Raw genomic sequence first — 16,564 nt, 5'->3', positions numbered from 1 at the left:
CTGTCCATCACCAACTCCCGGAGCCTACCCAAACTCATGTCGGTGATGTCATCCAACCATCTCATCCTCTGTCGTCCCTTTTTCCTTCTGCCCTCAGTCTTTCCCAGCATCAGGGTCTTTTCAAATGAGTCAGCTCTTCGCATCAGGTGGCCAAAGTATTGGAGTTTCAGCTTCAACATCAGTCCTTCCAATGAACACCCAGGACCGATTTCCTTTAGGATGGACTGGTTGGATCTCCTTGCAGTCCAAGGGACTCTCAAGAGTCTTCTCCAACCCCACAGTTCAAAAGCATCCGTTCTTCGGCGTTCAGCGTTCTTTATAGTCCAACTCTCACGTCCATACATGACTACTGGAAAACGTCTACAGTCTTGGAGTGGGAAATAGGGCCGTCGGTAAGGATGCAAATTTGTGCTCTTTTTCACAGGGAAATTTCAAAATTAGCTTCGCTGGTTGTTAGTAAATTCTAACCATAAAGTAATCATTTTCAAAGTGTGGGTAAGCAAGAAAGAAAACCATCTGTCAGAGTGGGCTCAAAGAATAGAGTCTAAAATGGAGGCTACTAGTTTCTGCTATAACAAACTGAAGCATAAATCCCATTTGGCCACTACGGGAAAGTCAATGATTTTCTTCTTTTTTTCTTCGCATTTTTGCCGCTCACCTCTGGCCTGTCGCTTTCCCTGTGATTTCCTAATGGAGCCAGGAAGTGGTTGTCCAAGGCAATCTGAATTCAGAACAGAAAAATAACCATTGAGAAAAAAAAAGAATACAAGTAAACCTGTTTCTAAAGCTTGATCCTCAGAATTTCAGCCCCATTACATAGATCTGAATCAGAACAGGCATCTTTCCTGATGTCCAAGTGGTTCCTTATTTACAGTTTGAGAAGCCCTGAATTTAGAACTAGAATATTAGCTCCTTTGGAGAGCAGACTTCAACAAAAAGGATTGAAAAGTGAACCAATTCATCCAATCAGAATCTTTAGAAATTGACCAATCACTTCAGTGACTCTTCAGCCAATGGATTTGTTTCGCGGGAGTTTTGAACTAGAGTAAGACCAATCAGACTGTTTCTGAGTATATATAAACGGAATGTCTTTCTCGATACATCTAGTCTTTTTTTCTTTGTATCGCCATGGCTCGTACTAAGCAGACAGCCCGCAAGTCCACCGGTGGTAAAGCACCGCGGAAGCAGCTGGCCACCAAGGCGGCCCGCAAGAGTGCGCCGGCCACTGGCGGCGTGAAGAAGCCGCACCGCTACCGCCCCGGCACGGTGGCCCTGCGAGAGATCCGCCGCTACCAAAAGTCCACGGAGCTGCTGATCCGCAAGCTGCCGTTCCAGCGGCTGGTGCGCGAGATCGCGCAGGACTTCAAGACCGACCTGCGCTTCCAGAGCTCGGCGGTGATGGCGCTGCAGGAGGCGTGCGAGGCCTACCTGGTGGGGCTCTTCGAGGACACCAACCTGTGTGCCATCCACGCCAAGCGCGTCACCATCATGCCCAAGGACATCCAGCTTGCCCGCCGCATCCGCGGGGAGAGGGCGTAAAGCTTCAACTGCCTCACTCCAAAGAAAAAGGCTCTTCTAAGAGCCACCCACAATTTCTTTAAAACAGCTGTCATTTAAAATTGAGCGTCTTGAGTGTTTTGGTTCAGGATGCAAGCAGATTTAAATCTGGGCATCTTTAAATAGTTGGTCAGCTTATTTCTAAGGGGTACCTAGTGAACATACAAAAGGATCTACTGCGCTTCCCATTGTTTGGCTTTATATACTGTTGATAGGTAGTGTGCAGAAGTTACTCAAAGGTAGTAAGTTGGTTTCTGTCTTGGAAGTGGAATATGAGGACTTTAGGCAGGTGAACTGGGGGATTATTAAACTTGACAATAAGTCGTGTTTATATAGTTTGGAAAGGGCAAAAATTCACGTAGTGTTAGTGTCAGGTTGGGTTATTTGAGCACATAGAAAACAAAAGGCTGAATATGGGTGGAGGTGATTGTGGGTTTGCTGTTTATCCTTTTTAGAGCTATATTCACATATTTGGGCATTGACAGTTGAGAAACTAGAGCATTTGTTTTTGCTGCCTGTTTCTGAAACCTCAATTTGCTCAGTTCCAATCACAGCCAGGTTCAAAGTGAGACAGTTTTGGCTTCCCTATAAAAGGTCATTTTACACAGAGAGCAGTCAGGGCACTTTTGTTGACAGCGACTTATATAAAAAAAGATCACCCAATCAGTATTTCTGATAAGCTTATTGGTGGCAGTACTCAAGGAAGAGCCATGCTGACTTCTACAATTTCACCACTCATAAAGTGTCTGTGACAGCTGCATGAGCGTCAGTTGGAAATTTGCTCGAAATGTTAGGTTTTCGGACCCTTCATGTCTACTAAGTCACAGTCTACATTGTACGAAGTTCACCGCAGCTGATTTATGAATGCTAGTTTCAGAAGTCTATTTGTCAGTCATGTTTAAAAAATTAAATTAAGCGTGGAGTAGGGTGAGGGATGGTATTTTTGGTCTCTTCAAGAAAGGCATACTGTGAACTCTTAGTAAACTACATTTATTTATATAAATTGAAATTTCTTTCAAGAAATTGCACATAACACCTGAGTCTATATTGAGATTGTGAGTCTATATTGAGAAATGGGCTTCCCTTGTGGCTCAGCTGGTAAAGAATCTGCCCACATTGTGGGATACCTGGGTTCAATCCCTGGGTTGGGAAGATCCCCTGGAGTAGAGAAAGCCTCCCCAGTCCAGTATTCTTGTCTGGAGAATTCCATGGACTGTAGTCCATGGGGTCGCAGAGTCGGACATGACCAAGCAACTTTCACAGCCAACAGCATATTGAGAAATGGAGCTGCTTTCAGCAGTTGACATTACCAGGTTTTCAGGGAGAAGGCAATGGCACCCCACTCCCGTACTCCTGCCTGGAAAATCCCATGGACGGAGGAGCCTGGTAGGCTGCAGTCCACGGGGTCTCGAAGAGTCGGACACGACTGAGCGACTTCATTTTCACTTTTCACTTTCATGCATTGGAGAAGGAAATGGCAACCCACTCCAGTGTTGTTGCCTGGAGAATCCAAGGGACAAGGGAGCCTGGTGGGCTGCCATCTATGGGGTCGCACAGAGTCGGATACGACTGAAGCGACTTAGCAGTAGCAGCAGGGATATTTCAAGGAGTATTATTCTACATCTGTGGTGTATGCTGTGCTTAGTTGCTCAGTCGTGTCTGACTTCTGTCTTCACATTGGGCCTTTCCTGTACAGATCAGCACAATGTCCTATTTGGGCTTTCTGATGGTCTTTTAAAGACTTCTCCATAGTCTTTTAAAAATTTATTTATCAATTTATCTCCTATCGCCCATATAATTTCATTCTCAATTATTATTATTTTTTTATTATGCAACATTTGAGAATATATGGAAGTACAGATAAAAGTTTACCCATCCTTAACATCACCAACACCGGGCAAATATGTTTTATCTATACCTCTTCTACCTTGATTGTTGCCTTGATGACTGTTGAGGAAATTATATCATTTCCTCTGGTAGCATTTTAATATACATCTACCATTTTAAAACCTAATTATGATGTCATGATAACTCTCAACAAACAATATCTAAGATTGATAAAATTTTAATTCATTCCACATATATTTATTGAGTTTATAACAGTACCAGATGCTGTTCTATGCATTGGGAATATACTCAGATGAGATCCAAACAGACAAAATTCTTTGCTCTCATGGAATTTATATTTGACTCTGGAATAAACAATAAATCAGATAAACAAATATATGTAATAAATGAGTGCAATGAAGCAAGAATAAGGATTCTTATGAAGAGTTGAAATTTAGGTAAGGTAACCAATGAAGATGGCACTAAGAAGCCATTTATCTCAGCAAAATGTTGAAAGGTGAAGAGGCAAGCTGGGGTAAAAGGAAGAAGAAATGCTGAAGAGCTAGGGTGGCTATGTGGAAAGGGCTGGGCACTGTAGGAGGAGATTAAAAAGCAGAGAAATGAAAGGAAGCATGATCCTGTAGGGGCTTGTATACCGTTGTAAAGAATTTAGCATTTGCTCTGAGTGAAATGGAAGAACTTGAGAGAAGTTGAACACAGGAGTTTTTGTGTCCTTTTCTATCATTTAATCAGGTTCTGCTTTATTCTTCAGAGAAGGCAATGGGACCACACTCCAGTACTCTTGCCTGGAAAATCCCATGGATGGAGGAGCCTGGTAGGCTGCAGTCCATGGGGTCGCTAAGAGTCGGACACGACTGAGCGACTTCTCTTTCACTTTTCACTTTCATGCATTGGAGAAGGAAATGGCAACCCACTCCAGTGTTCTTGCCTGGAGAATCCCAGGGACAGGGAAGCCTGGTGGGCTGCCGTCTATGGGGTCGCACAGAGTCGGACACGACTGAAGCGACTTAGCAGCAGCAGCAGCTTTATTCTTACTGCATGTGTGCTCAGCCCTGTTTAGCTCTTTTGCGATCCCACGGACTGTGGCTTGTCAGGCTTCTCTGTCTATGGGATTCTCCAGGCAAGAACACTGGAGTGGTTTTTAGTTGGCTCAATTGTGCTCCAGCACAAAAATCAAAGCCCAGTTTTCTTCATTTTGTGCTATTCAGACCTTGAAAATAGAGGCTGATCTGGGAGATTTATAGTTAGGGAGAAAAGAGAAAATTATTCATAAAATATAAACCTTTGGAGTTAAAGTCGATTCATACTTCAATTTACTAGTTTTATGACCACAGGCAAATTGTTTGCTCTCAGGTACCAAACTTGATTTATTGGGGTTGTGAATTCAAATGTCTTTCAGAACCCGGCAAAGAGTTTCTGTATAAGGGAAAATGGTGAGCTTTCCAGCTTTATTTCACTAGGTCCTTCAGTCAGTAGCAGATCTGGCTGAATTCAAGCTGTGTCCATATAGCACTCTTGATTGTTATGTCAGTTGCCAAAAAGAGATGCTAACAATAATGGCCTTTGGAGCTGTCCAGCTGGTAAAAGATTCATGAGTTTATAAAGTCAAAGTCTACCTGAGTTTCTGCATGGATTATTTAATTTAATCCTCACAATAACTCTGTGGGTTGGGGGGGCCATGTTACCTCAAATACTATGATGAAGAAACAGAAGCATAGTGAAGGGGAATACCTTCTATAGTGGTTCATTTTGTTAAATCTGTCATGGATTTTATCTCTGGGGTTAGAGAATGGAAGGCATTTTGTGTTACATGCATATTTTCCTTTTACCTCATCCATCCATTCATCAAAACCTTTTTGAGTGAGTACTGTGTGCTCAACAATGTTCTAGGTGCTGGAAAGAACAGTGCATATCATGGCAGAGATCTTTCTGTGTGGAGTTCACTGAGAGAAAATGAACAAAGTTAAACACAGTATTTTGGCAGGTCAAGAGGATTAAGAAAACATAAAGAGTCCAAGGGGATTAGGGACTGTCATAGAGTGGGAGATGGGTAGTGGACAGTTGCCATTTTAAATAGAGTAAGTGGGGAAGACTTCACAACTGAAATGAGACATGAAAGCCAGTGGCATGAAATCTGGAAGGGAGTGGGATCTTCATACTTCTGTAGAAGGATCATTCTTCACAAAGGAAACAATGATTGCAAAGGTCCCATGTTGGAAGCATTACTTGGAACCATGGCCACAGTATAGAACCAACTTTCTCTTCTTCTTTCACAAGCTGGAGTTTCTGGATAGCTCATCAATGAGTTTACACATCGCCCCCCACTCCCCACCCCCCACCCCCAAAGTCTTACTCCATTTTCCTGAATACATTCAATTCAGATGTTGTAGAATCTGGAGTCACAAAACACACCTCGGAGGACACTCATGGAGTACAGTTAATTATGCCAGCGGGTCCAAGGGGAATCAGTTCCCAGCAAGGACCCTGATGTTTCTGAGAGGTCCAGTTTTATACCCGCCACTATGTGACTGGTTACATGTTAGCAACCTCTTTGTTGTATATGATTGAGTTTTACAAGTAGGTGCTAGGAGAACAAACAAGGTTAAAGCGGGGGAACAATGATTATACATCAGAGAGCATGTCTTCATGGTTAATCTAACAGGGGCATCCTGACCTCAACTACAATCTCCATTTGTCATCTGTAGGGAGGGAAGTCTCCAGAAGACCTGGTTTTCACTAGCAGTGGTTTCTTCACTTTTGGGCAGGCTTCAGGCCCAGTTCATATCCAGTCTTTAAGACAGATGACAGGCTTCAAGATAGAGTCTCTCCTGCTTTCCTCACACTGGCCCCAACACAGAAAATAAACTGAGGCCAGAGCAGAAATAGATGAGTACTAACCCGAGGGAGACAACTGCCAGCTAGTTCAAGAAGTACTAGTCATTAGGGAGAGTATTAATTCTGTGACTATTTAAAATGAAAAGTAAGATTAAAAAAGGGTATTTAACCAAAATGGGTCTTAGTTGCAGCACATGGGTTTTTTTTTTTTTTTTTAAAGTTTCAGCATGAGAGATTTTTATTATCAGCAGAGGTATCTAGTTTCTCAACCAGAGATGGAACCTGAGTCCCCTGCATTGGGAGCATGGAGTCTTAGCCACTAGACCACCAGGGAAGTCCCAAAAGTAAGATATTTTGAGGTTCCAAATAATTACTACCATTGTTTTACTTTTCAGGAAAAGAGAATTCAAATGTAGTATTTCTAAAAAGGCTTTATACACTGTAATAAGTACATTTTCTAAGATTATATTGGCTATTTACTAATGAGTCTCCAAATATAAATAAAACTGTTCATCTTTTGGCTCATGGCTAATAGAATTCCATACGAAAACCTTCAAAATGGTGGTGATTTGATGGCCAAACGCATGATTTTTTGAAAGAAAACAAATTTATTTATGATAAAAATGATGCATGTTATCAAGTGCTGATCTAAGCTATAACTGACTCTTGGCATTGAAGCAAGAGATCATGTATCTTCTGAACCCTTCCTATTGGGAGAGACTGCAGTTCAAATGCAGAGACTTTCATTAGGGTGTATAGGCTGTTAATTACTCTAATTTTTTAGAAGCAGTGTTCAAGGAAGGACAGGAAACTGGTGTTGTTCAGGTTTTGCCAAATAACTATGAAATTGTCTTGGAAGAAAATTTCCTCTGTCCTTTGCCAACTAAAGAATGTTGCTAGCCATCTGGTTCTACAAGGTTTGAGATCCAGCAGCAAGTAACTGAACTTTTTAGAAAATAGAGATTATCATGGTGGAGGGTATATAAGGTAAATTTCCAAACTTTGTAGATGAAGAATGTCACTTGCTGTATCAGTAAACAAAGGATGTGGCAGCCATCTAGCCTTAAGCCTCTGAAACTGCCACCCCATCCCCACAACTGTGCACACTGAGTGGATTCAGGATGCAGAAAAATAGGATACTGGCCCTAGGTAGTTAAGTTACATATCAAAGGAATGATTTCAATGAGCCCAGACTCTTGGATCTTCTCAGACATAGAAAAGTATGAAAAATTCACTAGCTTGAAATGTCTGTTTTCTTTAATTAACCGTAATTTTTTGATGTTTTAAGTACCTGCTTCCCTCTTCCCACCCCCAACTCCTATATATCTTGGTTCTCCCTTACCTCTTCAGAATAGTCCCTTAGAGCTTTCTGAGAGGCTGTCTCATGGGTTTCAATCCTTGGTATACCTGCTGAATAAAACATAATTCTCAACTTTTGGTTTATTTATTTTTAACTGACAACCTTAAAGGCTTATTGCAAGTTTATTCTCTGCTTTTGTGAGATCCAATAGGGTATTCTAGATCAGCAGGCAACTCTTTCTTCCAAGCAGTGATTCTGGAGCACATGTGCCTTTTTTTTTTTTTTCCCCCTGGCCATGGGATTTTTAACTCCTTGACCAGGGATAGAACCTGTGCCCCCTGCAGTGGAATCAATGGAGCCTTAACCATTGGCCCACCAGGGATGATGCCCCCCACCTCCATGTCCTTTTATATTTGTATCTCAATTATCTTAACACATTGCTTTCACATGTTAAAAATAGAACTCCAAGGACTACATGTTAGAAATGTTATTGGTTTTATTCAGTGATTCATGAATCTGGCAGCTGCCAATCTAGCAGACAGAAAGGAGCTCCGAGGAACTATATGAAATGAAAGGTTTTTCTAGGCAGAAAGGAGCAGGAACAGGGAAATTATACTAGGAAGAAAAGTGGGTTGATTATTCCAGGATCTAATGCCTGTTATTAATGTAATAATAATAGAAATAAAGTGCACACTAAATGTAATGTGCTTGAGCTGTTTACAATAGCTAGGACATGAAAGCTACCTAGATGTCCATCGGCAGACGAATGGATAAGAAAGGTGTGCTACATATACACAATGGAAACTCAGCTATTAACAAGAATGTATTTGAATTAGTTCTAATGAGGTGGATGAAACTGGAGCCTATTATACAGAGTAAAGTCATTAAGAAAAACACCAATACAGTATATTAACGCATATATATGGAATTTAGAAAGATGGTAAGGATGACCCTACATGCGGCGAGACAGCAAACGAGACACAAAGAACAGACTTTTGGGCTCTGTGGGAGAAGGTGAGGGTGGGATGATTCGAAACATGTATATTACCATATATGAAATAGATGGCCAGTCCAAGTTTGATGCATGAGACAGGGTGCTCAGGGCCGGTGGACTAGGAGAACCCTGAGGGCTAAGATGGGGAGGGAGGTGGGAAGGGAGTTCGGTATGGGGGACACATGTTATACCCATGGCTGATTCGTGTCAATGTATGGCAAAAACCACTACAATATTGTAAAGTAATTAGCCCCGAATTAAAATAAATAAAATCATTTTAAAAAAAGAAAAAAAATGAGCACTTCAAAAAAGTTGAGCACACAGCCTCCAAAAAAAAAAAAAAAAAAGTAATGGGCTTTAATTATCCCCAAACCGTCCCCCCACCCATTATGGGGAAACCTCCTTTCATGAAATCGATCCCTGGCGCCCAAAAGGGTGGAGACTGCTGCTTTAGGGGATGACAGGGGTCTGTTAGTCTGACTAACTGTGATTAGACAATTTTTGGTTGAACAGTAAAGATTCCATTTCTAGAGAAGCCAAAGTTGTACTTAAGTCTTGGTCTGGTAACATTGGGGTTAGCATTAGTTTGGCCCTGTTCAGTTTTTAAAACACTTTTGCCCTGGGAAGAGAAAGAGCATCTAGTCTTTCTGGGAGGCTATTATGCCCCAGACCCACAAATATAAGTTTACTCTTATCCCATTGTTAGGAATTCAACCAGAGGCCACATCTAACAAGGGAAACAAGCAAATAAAGTTGCTAATTGCTCAGGGAAAAGGTTAATAGCTGTTGTGCCTCAATCTCCAGAGATTTATAGTTTATTCTAGTTAGAAACGGTCTGCCTATCTGTATTGAAATAGCTCATTTCTTTTAAGCTGATTAAGTTACCTAGTTATAAGAATTACTAAAGAGAAAATTTTCTGAAAAATTAAAATCATAAATTCATAACTTTGAAATTCAGCATTACTTTTCCCCTAGAGGTTACAACAATATCCAGTATTAAAGCCCTTTGGGAAAATGTGAGTGGCTCTGAAAAGAGCCTTTGGGTTTGACAGCTCCTAAAAACATTTACTTGGAACTGGTGTATTTGGTGACAGCCTTGGTGCCCTCGGACACGGCGTGCTTGGCCAACTCCCCAGGTAACAGAAGACGCACGGCAGTCTGGATCTCCCTGGATGTAATGGTCGAACGCTTGTTGTAATGCGCCAGGCGCGATGCCTCCCCAGCGATACGCTCAAAAATATCGTTGACGAAGGAGTTCATGATGCCCATTGCTTTGGACGAGATGCCGGTGTCCGGGTGGACCTGCTTCAGCACCTTGTACACATACACGGAGTAGCTCTCTTTGCGGCTGCGCTTGCGCTTCTTTCCGTCCTTCTTCTGCGCCTTGGTCACCGCCTTCTTAGAACCCTTCTTCGGAGCAGGAGCAGATTTAGCCGGCTCAGGCATGATGGAAGAACGACACACAGAATAAACTGACAAAGAAAACTGAACAATGCGACTTATAGTGCCGGCCTATATTTGTAGGGCTACTATGCAAATAGATGCTTGATCTATCTCAATCGCTGATTGGATCAAGTCAGCCAGTAGAAACGTTGTATGCAAATAAGGCGATTTCGATTCTATTTCTTGATTGGCTGTTTAACTGGAACGAACCCTGGATATCCTCAGCCACCAGGTAAGAAAAAGTTTCCGTTTTCAAAACTGTAAAGGATTAATGTTTTGAACTTAAATATTTACTTGTGAGCCTTGTTTCGTCCTCGATGTGGACCTAAAGAGACAAAAGCCCAATATAAATTTATGATTCTAGTTTTCGGCCAAAATTAAGTTACCGAGTTAGTAATTGTAGAAAAAACATAAAATTTTGCTAAATACTGAAATGTTTTAAGAATTAAGCCATTGGCATTTCCAGTTTGGCTTGATCAAACATTTAAGATTTACCAAGATTCAGCATCGTCGGAGAAGGCAATGGCAACCCACTCCAGTACTCTTGCCTGGAAAATCCCACGGCGGAGGAGCCTGGTAGGTTGCAGTCCATGGGGTCGCTAGGAGTCGGACACGACTGAGCGACTTCACTTTCACTTTTCACTTGCATGCGTTGGAGAAGGAAATGGCAACCCACTTCAGTATTCTTGCCTGGAGAATCCCAGGGACGGGGAAGCCTGGTGGGCAGCCGTCTATGGGGTCGCACAGAGTCGGACGCGACTGAAGCTACTTAGCAGCAGCAGCAGCAGCATCGTCACATTTCAACAGCGGTAGTATTTTCATGTTTCCTAGGAACAGTGTCTGGAAGTGATGGCAATGTTTGTTGAAGGGTTGGAAATTCTATAATACGATACTTGCATTGCAAAAATAAAACATTTATTCAAAATTAGAACCTCTGATAAATGACGAAGCTGCACTCGATCAATAACATTCAGAAACGGAGTTTTTGAAAGGGCGCGGATCTGTGGGACTTTCTTTTTTGTCTCTTCCCAAACAATCTCGAACAAAGGGATTAAAACCAATTAAGGTAAATATAAAGCACATAAAATACAGGGTGAATAGATGGAGAATTTACAGAGAAAATACAGAACATCAAAAGATCAAGGTTTTCCAAAGTGAGAACTGGTAGCCAATCACAAGGCTTATCCAGTTCCTTCTTTCACCGCGCGAAATTTGAAGATTCGGACCAATCAGGATGACTTCGCCTTTATAAATAAGAGCAAGAAGAGCCGGGCTTGAGTTGCAACAGTTTTTTCAGTTCGTCTTGATGGCTCGTACTAAGCAGACTGCCCGCAAGTCCACCGGCGGTAAGGCGCCGCGCAAGCAGCTGGCCACCAAGGCGGCCCGCAAGAGCGCGCCGGCCACCGGCGGCGTGAAGAAGCCGCACCGCTACCGTCCCGGCACGGTGGCCCTGCGAGAGATCCGCCGTTACCAGAAGTCCACGGAGCTGCTGATCCGCAAGCTGCCGTTCCAACGGCTGGTGCGCGAGATCGCGCAGGACTTCAAGACCGACCTGCGCTTCCAGAGCTCGGCCGTGATGGCGCTACAGGAGGCGTGCGAGGCCTACCTGGTGGGGCTCTTCGAGGACACCAACCTGTGTGCCATCCACGCCAAGCGGGTTACCATCATGCCCAAGGACATCCAGCTTGCCCGCCGCATCCGCGGGGAGAGGGCGTAAATTGTCGACACCAACTACTAATACCAAACCCAAAGGCTCTTTTCAGAGCCACCTACAACTTCACTTGGAAGAACTGTATCACAAAGTAGATCATCTCCAAAAGAACCTCTAACAAAACAGTGGGAGCAGAGCATAACTCCGTGTTCCATGTACCAATCCTAGGAAAATAGTTGACTTGCAACCTGTTTTACATGTAAAAACCAGGGCATTGACACCTGAAACTTCCATTGCAATCCGAAAAGTTAAACAGCAAAAAAAGTGATGCGATCCTCTTAAACCCTGAAAATAGTGATCCTCTTCCTCTATAAGCAGCAAGTAGTGTGAAGATATTCTTAAACCAGTATAATAGGATGCATTATGAGAAGTAAATGCTAAGTTATATAAGCAAACAATTCTACTTCAAGTACAAGTCATATATGTATATATATATGTGTGTGTGTGTATTGAACCTGCTTTGGTTACTTCTTGGGTCTTCTAAGTGACTTTCCTGTGTAAATTACCAACACCCCTCCCCACCCCCCCTCCCCACCCCCCCACCCCCACCCCTTATCTGTCATCTTGGTTTAGTTGTATTTTTCAGTCCCTGTCATGTCCGTTCCCATCAAATGCAGCACTCCAGGCTTCCCTGTCATTCACTATCTCAGAGTTTGCTGAAACTCATGTCCATTGAGTCAGTGATGCCACCCAACCATCTCATCCTTTTGTCCTGTCCTCAGTCTTTCCCGCATCAGGGCCTTTTCCAGTGAGTCAGTTCTTCACATCAGGTGGCTGAAGTATTGAAGCTTCAGCTTCAGTGACAGTCCTTCCAATGAATTTTCAGGACTGATTTCCTTTAGGATTGACTGGTTTAATCTTGCTGTTGAAGGGACTCTTGAGTCTTCTCCAGCACCTCAGTGCAAAAGTATTGACTCTTAGGTGCTCAGCCTTCTTTATGGTCCAATTCTTACATCTGTACGTGACTGCTGGAAAAACCATAGTTTTGACTGTACGGACCTTTGTTGGCAAAGTTGTGTCTCTGCTTCTGAATAAGTTGTTTAGGTTTGTCATAGTTTTTCTTCCAAGGAGTAAGCATCTTATAATTTCATGGTTGCAATCAGTGTTGGCAGTAATTTTCCAGCCCAAGAAAATAAAGTCTGTCGTTGTTTCCATTGTTTCCCCATCTATTTCCCTTGAAGTGCTCAAACTGGATGCCATGATCTTAGCTTTTTGAATGTTGACTTTTAAATCTACTTCTTCACTTTCCTCTTTCACCCTCATCAAGAGGCTCTTTAGTTCCTCTTCGCTTTTTGCCATTGCAGTGGTGTCATCTGCATATCTGAGGTTGACTTTTCTCCCAGCAATCTTGATTCCAGCTTGTGTTTCATTCAGCCTGGCATTTCACATGATATACTCTGCACAGAAGTTAGATAAGCAGTGTGGCAATATACAGCCTTGACATACTCCTTTCCCAGTTTTGAACCAGTCTTGGTCAGGTTGCTTCTTGTCCTGCATACAGGTTTCTCAGGAGACAGGTAAGGTGGTCTGGTATTGCCATCTCTTTAAGAATTTTCCACAGTTTGTTGTAATAGACAAAAAGGGTTTACCGAAGTCAATGAAGCAGAAGTAGGTATTTTCTTTGGGATTTTTCTTCTTTTTCTGTGATCCAATGGGTGTGGGCAGTTTGATCTCTGTTTCCTCTGCCTTTTCTAAATCCATCTTGTACATCTGGAGGTTCTTGGTTCACGTATTTTTGAAGCTTAGCTTGAATGATTTTTAGCGTTAACTTGCTAGCTTGCCAATGAGAGAAATTGCATGGTAGTTTGAACATTCTTTGGCATTGCCTTTCTTTGGTATTAGAATAAAAACGGACTTTTCCCAGCCCTATGACCACTGCTGAATTTTCCAAATTTACTGGCATATTGAGTGCAGCACTTTAACAGCATCATCTTTTAGGATTTTAAATAGCCCAGCTGGAAATCCACCACCTTCACTAGCTTTGTTTGTAGTAATTTAATTATTAGATCAGGCAAAATAATTGAAATTTTCCTGTCCTTGAGACAGGAAGTCCAGGGATGATGTAGTATATGATAAAAAGCACTGGTCCTTGAGCAGCCAGAAAGTGGCATGCATACACACTGATATTTTAGGACCCATGCTGAGTACTACTGGAGACCAGTTTGCCGCTAATCCATTTGTTTTTGTGCTGAACAATACATCATTTGGTAAATGTAGTCATCCTTTCTGTACTAAAAATAGAGATCTGGTATCCAAAACATTGGTTCCGTGGGATTTCCAGAATTCAGTGTCCAGCAGCACCACCAGCAGTTAGTGATGCAGATGGGGAGAGCATAAATTCACCAAATCTGGGGCCCAGACTAATAAGGATGTTCAACACTCCAGGAATTTAGAGCTTGTTGCAGCAAGTTACTGAAAACTCAGATTGTGCAGAATGTGTCTGCACTCTGCAAGAAAAACATGATGTAGTCACTAAGGCAGAGTTTGCAGTCATCATTTATTATTAATCCTCAGGAAAAGAGCCAATGAGACAACAGCTCCCAACTTTCTTCCAACAAAGGTAGAATCCTAGGATAAACCATGGAGCAATGCAAGATTTCTGTATTCTGTCAGGTTTTATAGACATTAGCAATGGGAAATCTCAGCCTTATTGCTGGGTTTACTCCTAGCCTGGGGAGATTAAGCAACACTGGAGGCTCTCGAGGCCCTAAGTGAATAGTTCTGCATAGAAGTGAAAACATTAGTCCCCTGGCAGGAACCAAAGGATCTGGACACCAACAGTTTAATTAATAAACATTACAGACTGTTGTGGAGCAAATCCTCAGCTACAGAAACCAGAAGTCAGATTTCAGAAACAGCTGGAATAGCTCAGTGCAATGTTTTTGAATTTTGAGACAAATTTTCAAGAAATAATGGCAATGCTGTATGATTTCTGTGTGATGACTGAAAGGCCTGTTAGCCTCCCAGGCATCATAGCAGCATTTCTGCCATTTAAAAAATATGTAATTTTCAGGTGGCATGCAGGAGATACTAAAAGCAAACCAAATGGTGTGGGGGTGGCTGGGGAAAAAGAAAACTGTTCATAACATCTTCATTTACAAATTAGAAACAAGTTCGTATCTTTCAATTGGTCAATGGTTGTATTAATTCTCAGACACCCATACAATGGCATCCTACTCAGCAAGAAAATGAGAAGCTATTGACATTAATACGTGCAACTGTCTACATGGGTAATGCTTAGTAAAAAAGCCAATCTTAAAAAGTTATATATTGTATTATTCCATTTATATAACATTCTCAAAGTGATGATACTGAGATGAATAACAGATTAGTGATTGCCCCAAGACAGGGAAGATGCTGGTGGATGTAACTATAAAACATTAACATTGAAGAGTTCCTTGGTAATAATAGAATAGTTTTGTGTCAATGTTGAGGTGATAGTTACATGAACTGATGCATGTTTTAAAATGGCATAAGACTACACATACAAACACACAGACAGACACAGACACACACACGCAGGCAATATGAAAATCTGTGAGAGCTGAATAAGGCCTGTATGCTAGTTAACAGTACTTTGCCAGTGTCAATTACTGCCTTTGATATTATGATATAGCTATATAAGATGTCACCATTAGGGGAACTCTGGCTAGAGGAACTCTAGATACTATTGTAGCAACTTTTTGTAAATTTTGTTATTTCAAAATGTATATTTTATTTGACAATGTTAAAAAAAGCTGTGAGAATTCTTTATGAGTTGCTATTGTGTATTCCTGTGGATTTCAAGTGTTGTTTAACAAGTTAATGTTCTTTTTTGGATGTGTTTGTTTTGTTTTTCTTAAACAGCAATATTTTCCTTTCTTCTGCCTGTTTTAGTGATGATATGTCCACTGAATTGAAATTTCATTCATTTATGCTGGTGTGTGATTGGTTTAGCTCTTGGTGCTGCCACCTCAAAATAAATTGTTCTGAAATTTGACATTCATAATCTCAAATTTTCTGATGGAGCACTTGGCTGAGCTAATCTATACTCTTTAGGACAGTGTGCTTGGTATATCATAAGTGTGAATTTTAAAAAAGCCATTTTGAACATTCTATTTATTTTAAGGGCATCATTTAAATCTTAGTGCTCCCATGTGCTCACCAAAAAGAATTTCTTTTTAAATAATATAAAAACCTAGGGAAGATCACATTTTTATTTCTGGCACTTGTGTAAATTTCTTTGCCCACCACTGGAGTTTATGATATCTTTGCCTGAATTCCATGCACCAACTACAGGAAAGGACAATCACCCTTCCACCCTCTGTCCTCTATACAAGAACATTTTATTAGCCCCTGACAATTTACATTCTTTTCCTTTGCAATCCTTCACTGATTAAATGTATATGCTCAATTTGTATAAATTAAAGCACACTGTACAAACTAGTATTATATTAGAAAGTTTTTAAATCTTTCAATGTGTGTTAGCTATTGTACTTTGCTTTCAGTAACAGATTCCAGGAATTTATTGTCCCCGAACTAGATGCTATTTTGTTTACAATAACTCAGTTATTAATAGCATTTATCATATTGTACGAAGAAAGCTACTAAGATTCAGATAGATTGATGGAGTATGTGTGTGGTCAGTCTTGTCGGACTGTTTGCCCCTTTATAAACTGTAGCTCGCCAGGCTCCTCTATCTATGGGATTTCGCAGGCAAGAATACTGGAATGGGTTGTCATTTTCTTCTCCAGGGCATCTTTCCGACCGACCCAACCCTCGTCTCCCGCACTGCAGACGGATTCTTTACCTCTGAGCCATTTTCTAAATACAAGTAAATCTCCCTAGCCTGTTTCACTTTAGATTTTAGAAGGGGCGGGGACTCAGTGCAGTTTCC

The 16,564-nt window shown here is 41.6% G+C and overlaps 2 protein-coding genes across 2 annotated transcripts; one reads left to right on the top strand and one right to left on the bottom strand.

Moving 5' to 3' along the window:
• The first annotated feature begins 429 nt into the window (after positions 1–429).
• Positions 430–12,119, top strand: LOC102413645. The gene is made up of 3 exons (XM_044924859.2): positions 430–1,535; positions 9,741–9,866; positions 11,235–12,119. Exons 1-3 carry the CDS (start codon positions 1,129–1,131, stop codon positions 11,692–11,694), a joined length of 993 nt encoding a protein of 330 aa, XP_044780794.1. The 5' UTR covers positions 430–1,128; the 3' UTR covers positions 11,695–12,119.
• Positions 9,480–10,086, bottom strand: LOC102413318 (histone H2B type 1-C/E/F/G/I). The gene has a single exon (XM_006048016.3). It carries the CDS (start codon positions 9,978–9,980, stop codon positions 9,600–9,602), a length of 381 nt encoding a protein of 126 aa, XP_006048078.1. The 5' UTR covers positions 9,981–10,086; the 3' UTR covers positions 9,480–9,599.
• Positions 12,120–16,564: the final 4,445 nt, after the last annotated feature.

The sequence above is a fragment of the Bubalus bubalis genome, chromosome 2 (genome assembly GCF_019923935.1).
Source record: "Bubalus bubalis isolate 160015118507 breed Murrah chromosome 2, NDDB_SH_1, whole genome shotgun sequence".
NCBI lineage: Eukaryota > Metazoa > Chordata > Mammalia > Artiodactyla > Bovidae > Bubalus > Bubalus bubalis.
Note: the sequence above shows the minus strand (reverse complement) of the source record. Positions and strands in the feature narration are given on the sequence as shown.

What these genes read in the sequence shown, in the direction of transcription:
- LOC102413645 (XM_044924859.2), top strand. Translation starts at nt 1,129, where the DNA reads ATGGCTCGTACTAAGCAGACAGCCCGCAAGTCCACCGGTGGTAAAGCA. An exon ending in CGCATCCGCGGGGAGAGGGC is followed by an intron (nt 1,536 to 9,740) that starts GTAAAGCTTCAA and finishes GTAATGCGCCAG; the next exon opens with GCGCGATGCCTCCCCAGCGA. An exon ending in ACCTTGTACACATACACGGA is followed by an intron (nt 9,867 to 11,234) that starts GTAGCTCTCTTT and finishes TTTATAAATAAG; the next exon opens with AGCAAGAAGAGCCGGGCTTG.
- LOC102413318 (XM_006048016.3), bottom strand. Translation starts at nt 9,980, where the DNA reads ATGCCTGAGCCGGCTAAATCTGCTCCTGCTCCGAAGAAGGGTTCTAAG.